At 39.0% G+C, this 19,082-nt stretch overlaps 1 protein-coding gene across 3 annotated transcripts in view; it reads left to right on the forward strand.

Moving 5' to 3' along the window:
• The window catches only part of LOC146463048 (BAI1-associated protein 3-like), a 36,184-nt gene that overhangs the window by 14,256 nt on the left and 2,846 nt on the right, over positions 1-19,082 (forward strand). For all 3 annotated transcript variants that reach the window (XM_085084938.1, XM_085084937.1, XM_085084936.1), the window contains 25 exons: positions 181-277; positions 1,047-1,154; positions 2,411-2,515; positions 3,076-3,182; positions 3,613-3,730; positions 4,669-4,793; positions 5,899-5,983; positions 6,840-6,896; positions 7,148-7,245; positions 7,943-7,991; positions 9,392-9,537; positions 10,044-10,167; positions 10,397-10,465; positions 11,251-11,325; positions 11,835-11,939; positions 12,727-12,942; positions 13,484-13,552; positions 14,250-14,329; positions 15,336-15,402; positions 15,499-15,540; positions 16,081-16,152; positions 16,676-16,759; positions 17,510-17,588; positions 17,843-17,881; positions 18,957-19,077. In XM_085084938.1, the coding sequence (XP_084941064.1) occupies positions 181-277; positions 1,047-1,154; positions 2,411-2,515; positions 3,076-3,182; positions 3,613-3,730; positions 4,669-4,793; positions 5,899-5,983; positions 6,840-6,896; positions 7,148-7,245; positions 7,943-7,991; positions 9,392-9,537; positions 10,044-10,167; positions 10,397-10,465; positions 11,251-11,325; positions 11,835-11,939; positions 12,727-12,942; positions 13,484-13,552; positions 14,250-14,329; positions 15,336-15,402; positions 15,499-15,540; positions 16,081-16,152; positions 16,676-16,759; positions 17,510-17,588; positions 17,843-17,881; positions 18,957-19,077 (2,337 nt within the window). The remainder of the gene's footprint in view (positions 1-180; positions 278-1,046; positions 1,155-2,410; positions 2,516-3,075; positions 3,183-3,612; positions 3,731-4,668; positions 4,794-5,898; positions 5,984-6,839; positions 6,897-7,147; positions 7,246-7,942; positions 7,992-9,391; positions 9,538-10,043; positions 10,168-10,396; positions 10,466-11,250; positions 11,326-11,834; positions 11,940-12,726; positions 12,943-13,483; positions 13,553-14,249; positions 14,330-15,335; positions 15,403-15,498; positions 15,541-16,080; positions 16,153-16,675; positions 16,760-17,509; positions 17,589-17,842; positions 17,882-18,956; positions 19,078-19,082) is intronic.

The following is a 19,082-nucleotide window of genomic DNA, read 5'->3' on the forward strand; positions in this document are numbered from 1 at the left end:
TAGGGACCCAAGAGTGCTAGGGTTGTAGGTTTAAATCATGTGAAATGAAAATTGCATGTAACCAAGGCTTTTTAAGGGCCTCTGACAATACAGTCATGTATGTTGAACAGGAGATGCTGTATTACTGTGTGCAAATGTGCTGTACTTACAGTTATTTGCTTGTTTGTATTTATTCAACAGGTTTTTTAAAGATGTGATGCAATCTGCAAGGAAATCAACATGTGCTCAGGATGGCAATATTGATGACTTCCTTGGTTTTATTGAAATACCTGTCAAGGTAGTGTTTGTTAATATGTGGTTAAACTTTGTTAGTTATCTTTATTTGTTTGTTTAATCATTGATAATATTATATTATTAATTAATTCGTCTATTAATTTATTTCCTCGCGAAGCAAGGGCCGAAGGCCCGAGCGTAGCGAGGTTAATAAATTTGTCGGGCCGAGCCGGCCCGAGCGGAGCTATTCGAGCGAAAAATATATTTATATATATATATGTGTATATGTTTATATCTTTGAAGGTGTCCGCACAATGACGTCAGACTGTGGAGCAAAATTTGCATACATCGAAAAAAATATGCGTGCATGATCAAATTTCAACTGCAATGTTTATCAATATTCACTGGATACAGAACTATCTCTCCAGAATCTTTTCCCTTTCTTTTAGAAATCTTTTTTGTGAAAGATTGCATTAAAGAAATTATACGTTTTGTGGCCGCGGTAAATAATTTTCCGTGGGAAATAAATTCATCGAACACGGCAGCGTTGTACATTACGTCGCGTCACAAATAGATTTTCAACCGCAAACTAGCCCGTGGAACTACGAAAACACCATCAGTCATCAAAAAAAAAAAAATCTTATGCGCCTTTTAATCTCCTCGTTTGATGCTACAATACGAGTAAAGAGGGCTTTCCACCCAGCCCCAGCTTCGCGAGGTTTTGCGAGTCACGTATTTCTAGTTATTTATTACATTTGGTCCCTTTGGGCTGTGTGGTCATAAACAGTATCCCGTGTTCTAGCATTCATTATTTATCTGTTGTATTCTTTCAGGATATACCATCAAATGGCATTGACCAGTGGTTCAAACTTGAAGGACGTTCTTCCAAATCACGAGTAGATGGGGACTGCCACATTAAAATTACTTTGACAACTGGAAAGGTGCCTTACTATGCATTGCAATAAAACATATAGAGGATGATACATGTACTACATGTAGCTGTTACTGTTGTGTCTTTCTTATGATGAATTCCTCCTTGGCTGTGTTTGGTACATTGTACAATGGGTACTCAGTTTTTTTTTTCTTTGCCCCATGCTCATGCCGTGCTAAATGCTTCGTCTCTGCTATGTTCATGTTGATCTTCTGTGTAACAGCAGAGAAAAAGAAGGTTGTCTAAAGAGGAGGATGCAGGTACACACTGTTTGAAGGGAATTTGCTGAATATTTAACGAAGAAAAGTGTTTAATTTATTAAATATTAGTGTGCCAGTATGTAGTCGCTGGGTTTACGTACAAGGCAAATTGGATGGATACATTGTAGCTCTATTAATGTCAAAAGTCTAATGATTACAATAACAACTAGCCTTGAAAAACGAAACTTACAGATTTGAAGAGAGAAAGAAAAGATAGAAAGGGTAGTCAAGTACAGTAATCTCCTGAATAATTATTAAATCTATAAGGTTGAAACAAAAAACCTTTAAAATCACGCATCCCCACGCTATTTACTTGCTTTGTGTATGCTTCTTAATGCGTAGCTTGTGGTCCAGCATTGTGGTAAAGTGAACTAAGTTGCAAAACCTCGAGTTCAATTTCTGGTAGTACGAGTGGGTTTTTGGCAAATAAATAAACAATAGCCTCCATTTGCCCGAGCCAACTATCAAAGGCGATAGAAACCGAGAGCGAGCCGTCTAATTGTTTTAGCATACCTCAGCGATCGATTTATGAAGCAAAAAAATCTTTATTTTTCATAAATTTTGATATATCTGTGCAATGATGCATGCTAAATCGCGCGCGCTCTGACAAACTGTCAATCGATAGACGGAACCTGTGTAGCCAATCAGATTGCGCGTTACGCGATAGTCGTTGACTGAGGTATGCTAACCTCGGATATTCCCCAGTTTTAGCTGGGGTATATTCGGTCACGTGAGGCGTTTAGACCAATCACGCGTGAGCGAAAATATTTGATGGATTATAAGAGGCAATAGTTAAATTTTAACAAAGTTGTGCTATGAATTCGGTTTTCCTGTGATGTAATGCCAAACAGTTTTTTCAGGAGCATCACTGCCACCCATTATGGTCAGGGTGTATCATATAATCGGGTTCCTCGACACTCTGGAGTCAGGTGGGGTCAAGTAAGGCACAAGGGCCAGTTTACAGCCTCTGAGTTTTCTTATTTTATTATGTAACTTGTTTTGACAGAGACCAGAAATTCCAGAGGAGATCAAACATCTGTACCCAACACCTATAGATATTCATGGTGCGTTTTTGAGAGAATTCATCAAATATGGCTGCGAACAGAGTCAGGTGAGCTGGCTCTGTTTTGAGTTTGTTTGTCTTTGTTTGTTTGTGTTATAATTTACTGAAACCGAAAATTTAGGCACATTTTCCATCCACTTGTACCAGACTCACTGTACTAGTCATTGCAAATGTAACGTTATCTCAGTGCGGAATATGGAGTCGAAATTAAAGACGAAAGTTCCATGTAAACAGTACGATTTTAACGCTCCATATAAAAATGAACTCCGAGCTACAAAATACTCATCGCTCTTGAAAGCTGTAATCCCGAAGCGCGTGGAAAACCTCACGTGTAATTGGACGATTCTGACCACGTCGGCTGCATTCACAACAAAGAGGAGAAAATTAAAACCACCTTAAGCCAAGTTTAAAATTAAGTTTTTTTTTTCTTTGTAACTACATGTACATGTACACATAGATGATCACTGTTCATAGTTAACATAATCTGAGAGAAAAAGTGTGATTACTATACTTAATTAAACGTCTGTGACATTTGAACCTTTAAAATTTTGTGCTGTGGGAATTTTTTTTATGGTCTCATTAAATAAAATGATTATACTCCTTTTTAGGAAGGAGGCAGTAAAAGAAGTTCTGATCAGCTTTGTCCTCAAGCAGAATTCATTCTTCATCAACACGCTTTACAAAACGAACTCACAGAACTCCAGCAGGCAAGCATGTGAGTTGAGCTTGTTTGTAAGGTAGCTTTTATCCTATGCCTGAATGTTTATCGGTAAATTAATAAACAAGCAGTCATTGTGTTGTGCTAGAAGGATGTAATCTGTTCCACTATAGAGTTTATTAACTGAAGTTTGGTACAAGGTTAGTTTCTAACGAAAACGTATTGCTGCGTCGGTAGGGAGTGGAAACGAATGTTTGGTTTACCAACAGAGTTTATAATTCGGCCACCGTAAAGAGATTCGAGTGCTGAGGTTTCGAGCGTTAGCCCCTCGTCAGTGAATCGCTCAGACGAGGGGCTAACCGCGCTCAGCAGGTCAGCACTCGGATCTCTGTGTGATGGCCAAATTTCCTTATCAACTCTGTTGAGAAAACCAAACATGAAGTTTGGACAGTTTTATTAACCTGTTGTGTAATGGTTTGTACATTAGAAGGTGGAGTCTGTTCAGTCATCATCATTGGTTGGAGCCCATGAAATACAGTTCGTTAAACCTCATGGTGCTGGAAATTCATCATCGATGGAAAGCTGGAAAACTCAGTCAAAGAGAGGTAAGATTGAGCATTACTTACTAAATATGGCAGCGAAGATGAGTGTCATAAAACCAACACCTCCCATGCCGGGTAAAACGCTACATTTCCAGGCTTTGCATCCAGTGAATTTTGACTGCTAGATGCTGTTCCATCTTTATTTTTTGTCCCAAACTGACTTACACTTCTACAAATTTTACTAATTTATTGGCTGGTTCTTTTTTTTTTGTGCAATTGTTAAAAATTCAGCATTCATTCAAATAGAATGAAAATTGCATTTTGCACTGGGCAAGTTTTCTTGACCAAACAGGCGATATCACCCCAGTTGCTGGTTTGCACTGTCTTCAGGACGCTCTCTGAGGGTGCTAGCGACTATTATTTACTTTCGAATAATGGTTTGAAGTTATTGTGATTAATGAGGAGATTCATTGACTAGCTTCTACACTCTCATTAGTATTCTAAGTTAGGTAATTTTTTTTCTGTTACAAAGCACTTACAGTAATCTAGTGAATGTGCTCTGTTTGGCGTATTTTACGTTCAAAAGCCTCCATAGACCTTAAAGATAAGACTCTCAAAGTAGCCTTTTTACTAATATTAAGGTACTCTTTCTAGCATTGTCATTTGTTTTGGGTTTCGGTGCCTTGATAAGGGAGAATAATGCCAGAGCGTTTGTTATTTAGGTCACATTAGGGACCTTCAGATCAGAGTACGAGTACAAGATTAAGTACGAGTACGACTTTCAAATTTAAAATCAGTCACATCCCAGAACTCTCGTTCCTTCCGTTGTTTACCAGCGGATAAAGAGACCCTAGAAACAAGATTGGTGTGACAAGTGGTTATCCAAGCCACGCAAACTAGATTTGAAAAGTCGTACTCTTATTTAAAACTGAAGGCCTCTAATAGTTTATCGATGCGACCAGTCGCTGCTATCATGTAATCTTGTGTTGTTTTTCCTTCAGGAGCGATCACTTATCAAGTCTTTGAAAGAGTTCACAGATAACTGTTGGAGATTGATGATAAAATACCGAGAGGTATTCCCTGCCACAGACAGAGGGAAACTTAGTCGACTGATAAATCTTTTGGAGTAAGTTAACTTTACTGCTTTGTTGCCCGTTTTTAATTCTTTACCTTTATTTAGGTACTGTACAGCGTGAAGAAATCTTTGTTTTAAATGAACACCTAATTTCAATGTATAGCGTCACAACAAAAATTAATCGCTTAAGGACGGTGCCTACCAATACCGAAGCATTTTTGCGCGGTTTATGACTATGCAGGAAATCAGATCTTAGCAAGGAAAATTGGTGGTAACCACGCATCTTTTAGGGGTAATTAAGCAACAAGAATTCTAAAGAGCGCCAAAATTCAAAACAGTGTATGGATTTTTTCCCAAATTGAAGCTTAATTATATCTAAAGAATGCATGGTTACTCCTAATTTTCTTTTCTGATTTCGATAACCCTTGTCAAGATCTGCTTTTCCCGCGTCGTTATAAACCGGCCAAAAATATCTTTGTTTTAGCAGGAACCATCGTTAAGGAACCCGATTTTCTCGGACCATCGCGAGATGCGCAGAACGTATGCATAGTAGCAAAAGTAGGCACCATCCTTAAGTAAGGTAAAAGAGAAAAAAAAATAGTGAGCTTGTATAGATCAGTCTTAAGCTTAAGTTGCTCAGTGTAGCTTTTACGTAAGTGGTTTCATCATGATGCCAGTCAGGTAGGTACAGGTAGGTAGGTAGGTAGGTAGGTAGGTAGGTAGGTAGGTAGGTAGGTAGGTAGGTAGGTACTTTATTTCAATTCGGATTATAGAGTAGCAAGATGATGCTAGTATCTCCGAATATAAAGTGTGTAAGAGTAAAAATAAGTTACTGAAATAATTATGAAAACAGATCTATATGTACTATTATATACGATTGTTACAGTGATTATCCAAAAAAATAATATATACGATCTAAACGACTAAAACTATTTACCGTAGCGTTAGTTCGCATTTCATCTGTCAGAGCATTCTATTCCCTAATTGAACAGAAGGTAAATGAAGGAACTCCATGATTTATTGTCTTAACTAGCGGCAATTGTAATTTGTTAACTCCTCCCAGACCATATACGGTGTTCAGATAACAGTTAACTTTGATTAATCTTTCTAAACGTACTACATATGTAATATTAGATTTCTGACTTTTCACTGTAAGGTGTTTGGTGAATCTTTACAAGCTTGAGGTCTTTAAAGATGTAGTAAAAGAACCTATGAATGTCCAAATATCTAATCTGTTGAAGGTGGGTGAAAGATGCCATTTCTTTGATTGTAGAATTCCTACGCTTTTAGTTTTACGAAATGCGTCTCAAAAATTATGACTGGCCGATGTCAACATTTTTGCGCCATCTGCCAGTTTCCGCTGTCTAAACATTTGGATAATGGTCATCAGCACACCATGCGACTGTGACAGTCAAACTGTCGAAGTTGTTGCTCGCACAGATAGCTGACAAGGTTGGAATGTTGTAATATCAAACGATATCTAAAAATTCTGCTGAATTGATCTTCCATATTGCTGAGTTACCATGTAACAAAAGTAATTCAAACAAGAACGATGAACATACGTGTAAATTATATTTTCCTACAATCCTGGACAAAAGTCTTGGGACAAACTTAATTTTCTGTTTTATCTACTACTACGCCAAGAGGAAATTCGTGTTCCCACCCCTCTCTCCTACAACGTTGACGTCAGATGTCTAGAAGGCAAGTTACAAGTCAACATTAATTGAAAAGGGGGGGGGGGGGGGAGGGGGTTAGGAGGTAGGGATTGGGGGAAGGCGAAGCGAAACTTGTACCAAACAGCATAACTATCTTTTCACGTGAGGCGAAGTAGAATGTTGATTTAAGTGTTTACTTATCGCGCTCGCTTGGAAAGAAAATGACTGCTACGCAGGTTAGTGTTTGAAATTTTCACCTTTATCCCAAAGGACTTTTTTCCAGGATTGTTGCAAGGCGTTCTATTGACAGACAATGTCGACAAAATACAGTTAACATTCTCCATAATAAATATTTCCAGCCTTTCAAGGGCAGTATCTAGGTAGCGTCGTCTGGTAATTTTAAAATTATGGCACGTAACCAAGGCTCATTCTCATGACCCAGGAATCAGCCCTTGCTTGGTACAAGAAGGTGTATGCTTGGAAGGAGCCTCAAACTAAGGTGCGTTCTGATACTCTTGTAGCCGCGTGTTTCTTTTTTATCTCCCCGTTGGTTTTGGCGCGCTTCTGACGTCATATTTTCGTTTATTAATTTTTTTATGCGATTAAACATCGTTCATCGTAGTCATTTGTTTATTTATTGTTTGCTTATTAGTGTATTTTTGCATTTGGTTGGTTGGTTTTTGGTTTATGGTTTTTCTGTTTGCTGACATATTTTTGTCAGTGTTGTTTTATGTATTGTTTGTACTGTAGACTGAGGAAGCCATGCTATGCGCAATGGTGGAGGTAGCCGACTCGTTAGTAACTGACATGTTTCAAGCCAAGACGTGTTACAGAAAGATATTTGCAGTGTGAGTGAAACAGGCTTTTAGCAGTTCCTCCCACACATTATATAAAGGAATATTTGAATCGCTGTTTTGTGGACACGGTTTGTTTCTCTGCATACATACAAGTAGACAGGTATTTTGCTGACAACTATACATGTCGTTTGTTTTCAGTTTTTAATGCCAATGTTCTCGACACTTACATCTTCCAGATCAAAGAGCGGGAATTTTTTTGAAACAAGAAAATCACTGAGTTTCTAGGTTGATTACGTTAAGCCCTTTTGAACATGAGCCTCCTCCCTCCTTGCCTCCCACGCAGTTGTTTTTAGGAGGTAATACGAGTCCCCTAAAAACGACTGCGTGGGAGGCTACCTCCCTCCTCCCTTAGAAAAGTAAGTCCCCACCCTCCAAATCTTAGGTGCAAATATATTCGCGATAATAAGCCCCCCCCCCCCCCCTCCCCCACCGAGTATAAGTCAATGGACTGTTGGGGTTAGAATAGAGTATTCCAAGCTGTCCGTGAATTGTTCTTTCAGTGAATTATTGAGCTTAGGGCTTATATTCAGAATTTTCTGTAATGTTGTCGTTACTTTTGTTTTATCTTTGTCATACTTTTTTCGAGTAAATACTTATCTTTAGGTTGATCTTTTCTGATATTTGTTGTGACAATCTATAACCCTGGTTGTGTCTAATTCAGTTGTATCTCGTTGCTTTGTTGTTTCAGAACGGAAGTGAAGTATTTCACTACAGTTTACAATCAGTTGGAGCTTATGGTAAATGTTCACTAAGTATTTACAATGAAGACATGGTGACTCACCCACCATTTTACCTCAGGGATTTGGTTACTCAAGGCAGGATTAAGTTAATCCAGAAATATCGTCAAATTTTGATCAGTTTTTATGAACTATCGATAAGAATAACTGTTACTTGTTTTCGTCTTTTATTTTGATTTTGTTTAAAACCTAAATAACTTTTGAGGTCCTGTTAAGGAAGAAGTATCAAACCTATCTATTGCAGGGGAAAATCAGAATTTAAATAATTTTCACAAGAAGTGGAAGTTCAAGCCTTTGATGTAATTTTCACTCAAGACTTAGCGTTGCCGAAGCCTTTATGCTATAAAGTGTAATGTCCCGGGGTATTTAATTTTTTTTATATAAATATACATGTATTTATTGTGCGTATATATGTATGTGCGTGTTTGTGCGATGTCAGTGTTTTTCCATTTACTATGAATCTGTTCAATATTCACATGTTTTTTTTATGTCACTTATTAGTGGAGATGGAGGAAAATAAACAAACAAATAAGTAAATAAGTTGTAAAATGAAGGGAAAGGAAAATCTTGATTTACTTCCAATTCCCATCTCGGCCGGATAGCCTTGTAAAGTGGTAAAAAAACAACACCAACCAAAAAATAGATGCGCAAAGTAGACAATATGCTTTCCTGTTCTCACTCACCCCTGCCTCGCTGCCTGCCACACAGTGGTTTCTAGGCGAGCCGTGTTTTCTTAAAGAAGTCCTTACTTAACAGCTACTGCGTGGGAGGCTAACTCTCCCCAATCACCGCCCGATATTGCTAAAAAAAAGGTCAATTGTTAAAGGGGCAGTATCACCTATCTTTAGTATCATTTTGCGGAATAGCCAAAAAATATATTTGTATGGTGAAAACGTTGAAATAATGGTTCATCACTTTTGTTAACAACAAAAATACAAGTGCACGGAAACTAGTGTAGATTATCTTTGACTGCAAATGGCTAGGATGCAAATGGATTGCAACTTGAAAAAATTGGCTTATTTTTTCAAGTTCTTCCTTTGTATTTTGGCGAAATCACTAAAAAAGTTATCATAGTTTGTTCTTCCTCGGTGAAACCACTTAGTATTTTTCTCCCAGTGCTGTAAGAACAATTTCGTATTAGAGAAAAGGTTCTTTGTCAAATATTTGCGTAGTTTTCACCATAATACAGCCAAATCTCCGTGACAGTGGCCCTTTAATCGACTGATGAACATCCGAGCCCAGAGCCTCTGGGTCTGTTTTACTTTCTATCTCTGTTATCTAAGAGGTAGTCAATTCTACCTCTAACAACGTTTTATCACAGCGTTTACTGTTCAATATAATTGTTTTCGCAATATAATTTTATTCGAACGCTTAACTTCCCCGTATGTTTGTGTTCCCAGTTTGCCTCCGATGTTCACAACACCATGGGGAGTATAAACAAACGCCTTAAGCAGGAAGGCGGTGCCGACATTGTTGGAGAGAAGCTTTTTTCACTGTACTTGGCGGTCAAGGAAGTCATTAGTTACAGAGGCATCGGAGAAGCGAAGTAAGATTTTACTGTTGTGAAAATAACTGTTAAGCTTCTATTGCGACAAGGCCGCGATAGAAGCAACAATAAAATGGCGTGAAATGTCCGATTTAAACCCAAGTAGTGCAAATAATTTAAACTTAAGGTGGAACGAACAGGCTAGTTGGTAAGTGTAGGATAGACATTCTTAATTGTTTTTGTTCGTACAAATGAATAAAGGAGTTAGTTTCTAAAGAAACTGTGGTGTTGCATCGGTGAAGGAGTGAAAACGAATGCTTGGTTTTATCAATAGAGTTGATAAGGTAGATTGGCCTCCATATTAAAGACATAAATAAGCTGACATTTCGAGCGACGCTAGCCTTCCTGACTTTACTAGCGCCAGCATCAGGGTAGCCAATTTACGTTATCAACTCAGCTGACAAAACCAAGCATTCCTGTTTGTACAGGCTGGTGTTTGTTTGTTATCTTCTCGGGTCTTACTATGATTAACTATGATTACAGTTCCTTTATTCACTTTTTCTCAGGCCAGACCATGTGTTTGCTCTTGATGACTATCATGGTTGGTTCAAACAGTCTGTGATGCGCTGGCTTGATATCGCACAAGTCAAAGCCAAAGAACGAATCAGAAAGGCTGTGGAGGTAGACAAGGTATGTAGCATTTACAGGGCATACGCACTCCATTGTAGACCGACACCTGAGCACAGTCGGTTTCCTCCTGTTCTCTGTTTCCCATGTTTCTTTGATACAATGTGAGTAGGCTTGAGCTTATTTCGGTTCCTGTCGCCATTTCTGTTATGTTCCATGTGGTGCCATACCTGTGTGGTTATAATATTACCCTTATAAAATTGTTTGATTTTTCTCTTGGTTTTCATTGTAGATTTTAAGGATTGATGAAAATGTAACTTACTCCACTTCAGCTGTTGATGCAGTGGGTTGTTTTCATCAGGTATGCGAACTTTTTTGATACGTACCGTGTAGCAGGAAAATTTTGCGGGAGTTTTATTTTGCGGATTGGCGAGTTTTTGTGGTTTGCGGGAACAAATTTTTGTGGTTCGAGATGACTGAAATTTTTGCTGGAAACTAATTTTTGCGATGCTCTGTTCAAGCAGCAGAACATTTAAGTGGAAGAAACCGTAATACTTTTAACTTTTATTGTATGGTATGTTGAGTCACAGTTCACTCTACTTACATATTAGAGACATACCACTGTAATACCTTACTGCGTAAAGGGACTGAACAACAACGAAACAAAACAAAAAGCCTACCTCGCCTACTATGCACAACCAAACATTATATTGTTTTATAAGAAAGCAGTATGAATGTTTGAATTACCCGTAGCTGAAACCTTTCTAGGCATACAGAGGGGCTTTCGAGTGAAAGATGTAGCAAGTATACAACTGAGGGGGTGGGAGCTGTTAGGAAGCGCAGTTTTAGTTATACATTTATGGAGAAAAAAAGTTATATGTAAACAGCTTTTTGGTTGCATTCTGACATTGTTACCGACCGGTTTTTATCTCGTGTAAGTAATTGATGACATTTTTCTAACAAACTCTCGTACTCGAAAATAATGTTAGGATGACACCATAATTTTTTTCGCCAATCTTCCCTCTGAAATGGGTGTAAACAACTTACTAAAGCAACGAATTTTTAAAAAGCTCTGGGAATACATAGAAGGTACTAAGATGTCTATTAACTTTATATGTCTTTTCTTTTGTTTTTGTGATTTATTAGATCCGTGAGTTCTGGAAGAAGCTTGATTGGCCGGATCCAGCAGGCTCATATGTGTTTGTCATGCAGATCACTAATGTAAAGCAATGAATTCACATCACTTTACATTTATATAACATCCACGGTTAATTTGACAGATTGGTAGTGGAAGACATAGGCCATTACCTCGCACATTCGATCAATAAAGTAGTTTAGGGTGGGAACATCGAACATTCGTAACCAGGATTCATAGTACTAATGATTAAACGTTCTCTGGTTAAAAGTAAAAAATCTATGAGCGACGGTTGTCGAAAGCTCATAGATTTTTAACATTTTTACCAGAGAGCGTTTAATCATTTTTATTATTACTGTTATAGGGCGGGTTTAATATTTATTGAGCCAACTGGATACTATAAAGTAAGAATTTTCCGAAGCTCTTTACATTCAACAAATACATTCCCAGTCCACAGAGAAATATTCTTGCCACAAAGGTTGCTAGTGAATCTGCTGGTATTAATTCTAAACAAAACATGATACTTACATGGACTTGAGTAGTTTATACGGATATATGGATCAGTTTGTGACCGTGCCGGTGATATCTTTTGCAGCAAATCTGTAGCAGTGCGTCTTATTACGCTGATCTTCTGTTCGAAAAGATGATAAAACATAACTATTATGACGAGGAATCATCTCAGTTTGACGTCAGTGAACAGGTATGGAGACACTCCTGGTCACGCAATGGTGTGTACTGTATTCAAACAAACTCACTGAAGGAGCCATGGGCTCACAGAAACTATGGCTGAGTGCCGCCTCCAATGGCATGAAACAACAAGGGGTATTACAACTCCCCCTGGATGGGATGCTAGTCCATCCGAGGGTTGCCCCCTAGGGTTTGTGTACTCATTTGTACACTGGGAGAAGAGAGACAATCAATGTTACGTCAATGGAGATCAACAAGAAGACGAACGATTGCTATCTTCTTTTATTGGGAGAGTTAATATCAGTCTCTAAAATTTAAAAAAAATAGAAGAAATTGAAAATCAATTTATTTTAATTGAGTTGTTCATTCCTGTTATAAGTGAGGTATGCATCAAAGGCACCAACAACGATGCGGTCTGGTGCCACCGTTTGTGAACTTGAAACACATTCTATTGGTCAGTTGCTACAACACAGTTAAGCGGTCAGGAATAAAACCTTGAGACAAAGAAGTTTGTTGACCTCCGTAATCGGTACGTTTTGTGGAGAATGTTTTAGCTTTTGAACTAAAACTCAATACAAATAAACTTCGCCGTAACATGAAATAGCGACCTCTAGACAGAAGTGCCAGTACAGTGCGTTCGAATTCTCGCTCCTCCTTGTTGCCGAGTAGTAGGAGAACTAGGCTCAACAAACGTGTGTGATATGGTAATATAAAGCTTATTGAGGTGCTATGATTATAAAAACTCCCTAACATTCTTACCATCGCCACTAAACAATGCTTTATGGTTTTTCGTTAACAAGTTGTGTGTTACGTTGAATGACATTGAATACATGCGGCTGTGGCTGAAGAAGCTGCCGGAGAGCTTAGGCTGGGAGGATATCATCAATGCTATGATGGTGGCACATGGCGAGAGGGGCGGCAAACACGCTCGCACCGCGCTAGAAAACATGCTATCCAGTTCAGACGAGGACATGCTCAATAAAGTTGCCGTTGCCATCGAGCACATTGGACAGCAGGTTTGTTGTGACTCTATTTTGAAGTCCCCCGATTGAGCATACATGCCACCGACTAGCTTACTTCTTCCTTCTAATCCCACGAGTCTCCTGTAGCTCAGTGGTAGAGCATCCGAACTAGTAATCCGAAGGTCTTAGGTTAGGAGCACTCGGATTTCCTTTTTCCGAGTATGCCGGTGTCACTCACTGAATCATCATCATTCTCAACGCTTTGTATTTGTCAATTAGATAATAATTCTTAAAGTATGCCACCAAAACATCCCTAAAGAAAAGACCGCCATGCAGCGAAACCGACCCGATAAACGATATCCGTGACCTCAGCAGTTTTATATACAATTGCAGTGGACAGTAACAAACGCGCAGAAACGCGCAAACGGTCATGACTAGCTTGGAATTGGCATCAGTTTATTCCCTCTAGCCTGCCTGTTCTTATTTCAGTGATACTCTCTCAGCTGAAGAAAAAGTTCCATAGGGTAGAAGGTGAAGAAGCCCTGCCTCTCTAATCGCTGGTAACTTTGCTCTGTTTTTTTTTTTGGCTCCACAGATGGGTGTGGATATCAAGAGGTTTGTTTTCCAACTGTCCTGCTCCTCAGACCACATACCGGCTGACGATGTAAGTCTAATTTGACATAAAATCAACCCAAAATGTATCAAGTGCTTATAATTACTTTGTTTTACGTTGATATTCCTACCCTTTTTATCCCTCGTCGTTATGGGTTTTCTTAAACCAGTTATAGTTTTGTCATTTGTTTAAGACATTCCTGAACGATTTACCTGAACATATTCATTGCCGTTTACCTCCGACTGGCATGAAATTATTTTGCGGGAGTTGTAGTTTGCTATTTTGCGATACGGTATATTGTTTTGCGGTAACCAATTTTTGCGATTTGGATTCTACAACTAAACTACCACAAGCGCAGAGTAATCACTTGAGAGAACCAAGGGTAAACTATAAACTCGAGGAAATGGAGCGGGGTTTCTGCCCCCTGCTGTAGTTCATATATTTATTTAACTTTGAGGTTTTGTTATAAAATGAAAAAGACGTGCAACGGTACTGGAAAATTCAATAAATTTTTGCAGAAAAAAATTGCGGGAAATCTCGCGAACTTAAAAAACAGTCCCAGAAGGCGCAATATTTAGAACCCGCCAAAATTTCGTGTCCAATGGTATTACCATTTTACAACAAGTTTTTACAGCTTCGTAGACAAGGACTGAGTTTTAATGTTATTGTTGTGAATTTAACGAAGCGAATTAACAAGCAAATGTAACTTTAAAGTTGCCCTCGGTAAACGCTGTTGTTATGGTAACAGGTAGTGGGTGGCTTGCTTCAGTATCTGGATGACGACCTGATGGTGCTCAACACCAGTGTTATTAAGTCTGTGTTTGAAAGGTGAGTGCGGAGTGGACTGCGTTTGCTTCATAATAACCGTGACTACAAATGATCGTTTACATCTTACACTAGCTAATGTGAAAGTTCTCCTGTTATCCGGATATCTGGGTTGAGTTTGTTGTTGGTTCTCGTCCTTGCTCCGAGAGGTTTTTCTCCGGGTTTTCCGGTTTTCCCCACTCCTCGAAAATCAACATTTCTAAATTCCAATTCGATCTGGAATCTGAGGGCCACAAGTTTGTCAGTCGTCACAGACTGTTAAGTTTCACCCTCGTTAAACAAAGTTGATTTATTTATAAACAACAGTTGTGGTAATTCAGTTGTATTTTTTGAAACGCTGCCATAGTGACAGCCTGAAAAAACAAACAAACAACAACCTAGGGTTGCTGGCTGGTGATAGATAAAATGCAAGATGAAATATTCATGTTACGAGCTTAGGACAAAGAAAAAATCCGACTCCCTGGCGGAATCCCCGCATGACCTTCTGTGTACCGTTGGACGCTCCATCCAGTAAGATGCTAGGAACTGGGAGCGAGTTAGGACATATACTAGGTTCATATGTGACACGTGTCCTGCTGCATACTATTAGGATCAGCAATGTTAAAAGCGCAGTGTAGCGATAAATAAAGAAAGGCGAAAGGTGGATGATACATTGGGTACATTACGAAGCTTAAAATTTATCATCTTTCTTTATTTAATTCAAGGTCACTTATCTCGAGCACTTATTAATCAGTACTGCCTTGTGTTTATCACAGAAAGGCGTTCTAGCTAGTGATGTAGTTCCTTAGGACAATCATATAAAAGCTGTTTTCACAGTTTATGGTAAGGAAATTGTTTGTCCACACTAACGGTCAAGTTACTTGGAGTTTCATGTGCCTGACTGTTTAATTGTTAATGACCAAGGAAACACGTTGCTGTCTTGATTTTTTATAAGTATCCAACTTTTTACAGCAAGAGTTTGGAAAAAAAAAAACAATAACACTGACATTTGTGTTTTTCTTGTTCACAGAATTCTTCATTTCATTTGGGAAATTGTGATTGAAAACTTCTTTAATGCAATCAAAACAAACTCAGGGGTAAGGATTTCAACCATTCCTGCTTTTTTTCTGATTTGTTTTGTTTTTGTTTTGAGGTATTAGTTCGCACTTCTAACACTTTTTTTCTCATTGTAGAAAACCGCTGCTTTTTACCAAAGACAACTCGAAGCTCTCGAGGTAAGGCTTAGGGCTGCTTGCCTGCTGTAATTTTAGTGTGAGCCAGTGAAGAGCGTGCTGACAGTACAATAAAGAAGATTCCACATTCCAGACTCCTCTTATCTCTTCGATTTCGCTACGCAAACACAACATATTTGGTAAATAAATTAATCAATCAACTTTGGTTAGCGAGGGTGACACTTAACAGTCTGTGACGACTGACAAACCTGTGGCCATCAGATTCCAGATCGAATCGGAATTTGGAAATGTTGGTTCTTTTTTAGGAGTGGGGAGAACCGGAGAACCCGAAGAAAAACCTCTCGGAGCGAAGACGAGAACCAACAACAAGCTCAACCCACATATGATGCTGACTCCAGGAATCGAACCCGGGCCACATTGGTGGGAGGCGAGTGCTCTCACCACTGCGCCGTCCCTGCTCCCCGAGAGAATCCGATTCCCAACAGTTGTAATGCGTTGTGACCGATGCCTGCATTCTCTTGAACCAGGTGCTTCGTAGTATTTATGACAAATTAGATACTCATACATGTTGTTTATTTGTAGATAATTCAGAGTTTTTTTCATGCTGATGGCGTTGGGCTGCCACTGGAGCGCCTACAACTGGGACTCTACAAGGTAGTGATGAGTTTTGCTTTGCAAGATTTAAGCTCTAGTTCAGTTCAATGGTGACGGAATCACGTGTGTCTATACAAATACTGAGAAACGTAGGCACAAGGCACAAGGAATGATATTTTGTCGTTTTTGTGCCTTCGTTTGCGTCGTAAAGAGTTTGCATGGACTCTTGTGAATACGCTTATGCTTCCGTCGCGAGTGAAAACCCGAGACGTTTACGGTTTACTTTTACGGCATCCATAATCGACTTACGAATTGCAAATTGTTTTATTTGTCTTCGTGTTAATAGTCAGTAAGGGTAGAGGGTGAGCAATCAGTGTTAGTATAATAAAGGATTTTCAGCTTCGGACTCACGTTAGTGATTTCATTTATTTTACAATCTCCCTAACTGATTTTTCCTCCTTCTGTACTTTCTTCATTTTCCTTTAGTGTTTCATTGTAAAACTTTCATAGCTTCGATGTGTTATTTGTTATAACTCGTTTCATTTCACAAGATAATTTTCATTTGATTTTGTTATTTCCTTAGACACTGGTTAATAACCTCAATTTGCGGAAGCTGTCCACGATTGAATTAACCCAGCATTACTTTGCAGAGAAATGCAACGAACAGGTATGAATTGGATCAAGGCAGCTAGACTAAGAGCTGTGCTTAAAGATCCGGACACCTTATAAGACTGCTATTTCAATTTTTATATTGATTTATTGATTTATATTTTTATTGATCGACTTGGTTTATAAGTGATATTAAAATTATCGAAGAAACCGTCGCCAAAGCCGACTTAACAACAGGAGAGCATAATTAAGAGAAACAACACAAATGGACACTTTAAAATTCTGTCTCTATTTAAACGACAACATCTTGAATAACAACACCTGTAATGATAACCTAAACGATGTTTTTGCAAAAGAGTAACTGGCTAGAAATTTGACAGGGCAAGACCAGTGTTAAAATATATGTTAAAATACAGACATGTCCTACTTCTTCTGATCTCTGGCTATAACTGGATAATTTTGGCGAAAGACCCTACAGGCAAAGATAACCTACTGAAATCAGCAGCGCTTACCTTGCGACGGACGATCGACATCTATAGAAAATCTTAAACCACTTGAGCTGGTCGAGCAGAAAAATCACTCTTCATTATCCAGCTGAAAAAATTGTTTCTACGAACAAATTTTTTTGAAATCGCAGTATTCATTTAACCGAATTAAACTGCTGATAAACAAGTGATAGCCAGATTGCGATGGTCACCTTTTTATCAGCATGAAAGCGAAGTGTGAAGCCCTCTCAACGAACCTTTGCTTTTGCTCTCTGCCTTTTCGAAGGATAAGCTCCACTGACTTTTTTTTAATTTCGTCTCAGGAAAAGGCAGAAGAGAAGTACGGAGCTGTGTCCTTTAAAGTGTTTTATGACTTTAACAACCAGAAGCTCCAAGTGGAAGGTAGGTTTGGTCTTGCTAATTCACAAATGTCTACCGCGTACAAGTACACCTGCTCCGTTTCACTGAACTCTACCGAACGTGGTTTGAGCTATTGATAATCCTGACACTGTAGTGGCCAGTGAGCTGCTATGTCATAGGGCAGAGAGAAGCTGTTTCATGGTTTCGATCACTTGCCATGCAAATACCAAGTTTAAACCAAAAAAAGCGAATAATACAATGGTCCCAATGTAATAATACGGTTTCGTCTTTTCTAGTGTTGAATGCAAAGAATCTTCCGCCGTTGGATACTAATGGTAGGTAATATGTGTGTTGCTCGTTTGTGTTTTATGCAGTCGTGAAGCAGTGAATGAAGTTGAATCACATCTTATCCTTAAATGGAGAAGTTTCGGTGAGGGACCGTGCAGAGAGAGGTTACCCTAAAGGGTTTATCACAAAAAAACTCGTACAAGTAAATTTTCAATACAGATCACAAGCCCTCCAACAAAAGAATAAAGAAAATAAAAGAATCTTGCCGTTTGTAACACAATATCATCCATCAGTGCCAAACTTAAAGGAAATCCTTATGAGCAAATGGCATTTAATAGAGCAACAACCAAAGCTCAGAGAGACTTTTTAAGGAACCGCCACTAATATCATACAAGAGAGGGCGTTCCCTAAAAGACATACTCGTTAGAGTAAAACTATAACTGAACGTGGCTAGAAACACGCGAGTGGGAGTCGCGCAGGCCTATCTTCATTCCTTTTTACACTTTCAAAGTACTTATTTTACTCAAACAGAACTATATTTGGTTTTCCACTTCCCCATTTCACTCCGGGGGAGTGGGTGGGGTACTTGACCCATGTTTTGGTATAGGGGTGCCGCGGGAGACTTGAAACCCTGACCCTGTTTAGGACAACAATAACCTTAAATACCTACCCTGTTTAGGTTAAGACCCTTTTAGATACTGAAAACAAAAGCGGTAATATTTAGTCCTGAAAATGATCTAATGTTGATTGAAGTACTAAATACAGATACGCGTCTCCGATCTCGGATGGCTGAATACTCCACGACAGTCTTGCAGCCATACCCTGTCTAGGAAGGGTCCAGACCCTGATTACGACACACTCGCTGGAAATCATATACTCTGTTCAGGGAAGAGGGGCCAAAAGTCATACCCTAACCAGTGGCACATCCCCGTATAGACCATATACACTGTGGGGGAGTACCCACCCCCTCCCCGGGATCTCACTACTGGAAAAACTCGGCACTGAGTAAATTGACATTTCAGCTTCGGCTTCTGTTTCATTGCGCTGCCTCTTGCCACCCCTGCTCTCGTTGTGAGTGTAATAAGCTGCGTTTGATAATGGTGATGTATAAATATGTTGTAGGATTGTGTGACCCGTATGTGACCTTGAGACTATTACCCGAGGATTTCTTTGGCAAGGAAGTCAGGAAAACAGAGATTATCAAGAATACTTTGTATCCCCTTTTTGACGAACAGTTCGATTTGTGAG

Source organism: Pavona decussata, unplaced genomic scaffold (assembly GCF_977016875.1).
Source record: "Pavona decussata unplaced genomic scaffold, jaPavDecu1.1 SCAFFOLD_181, whole genome shotgun sequence".
Classification (NCBI taxonomy): Eukaryota; Metazoa; Cnidaria; class Anthozoa; order Scleractinia; family Agariciidae; genus Pavona; species Pavona decussata.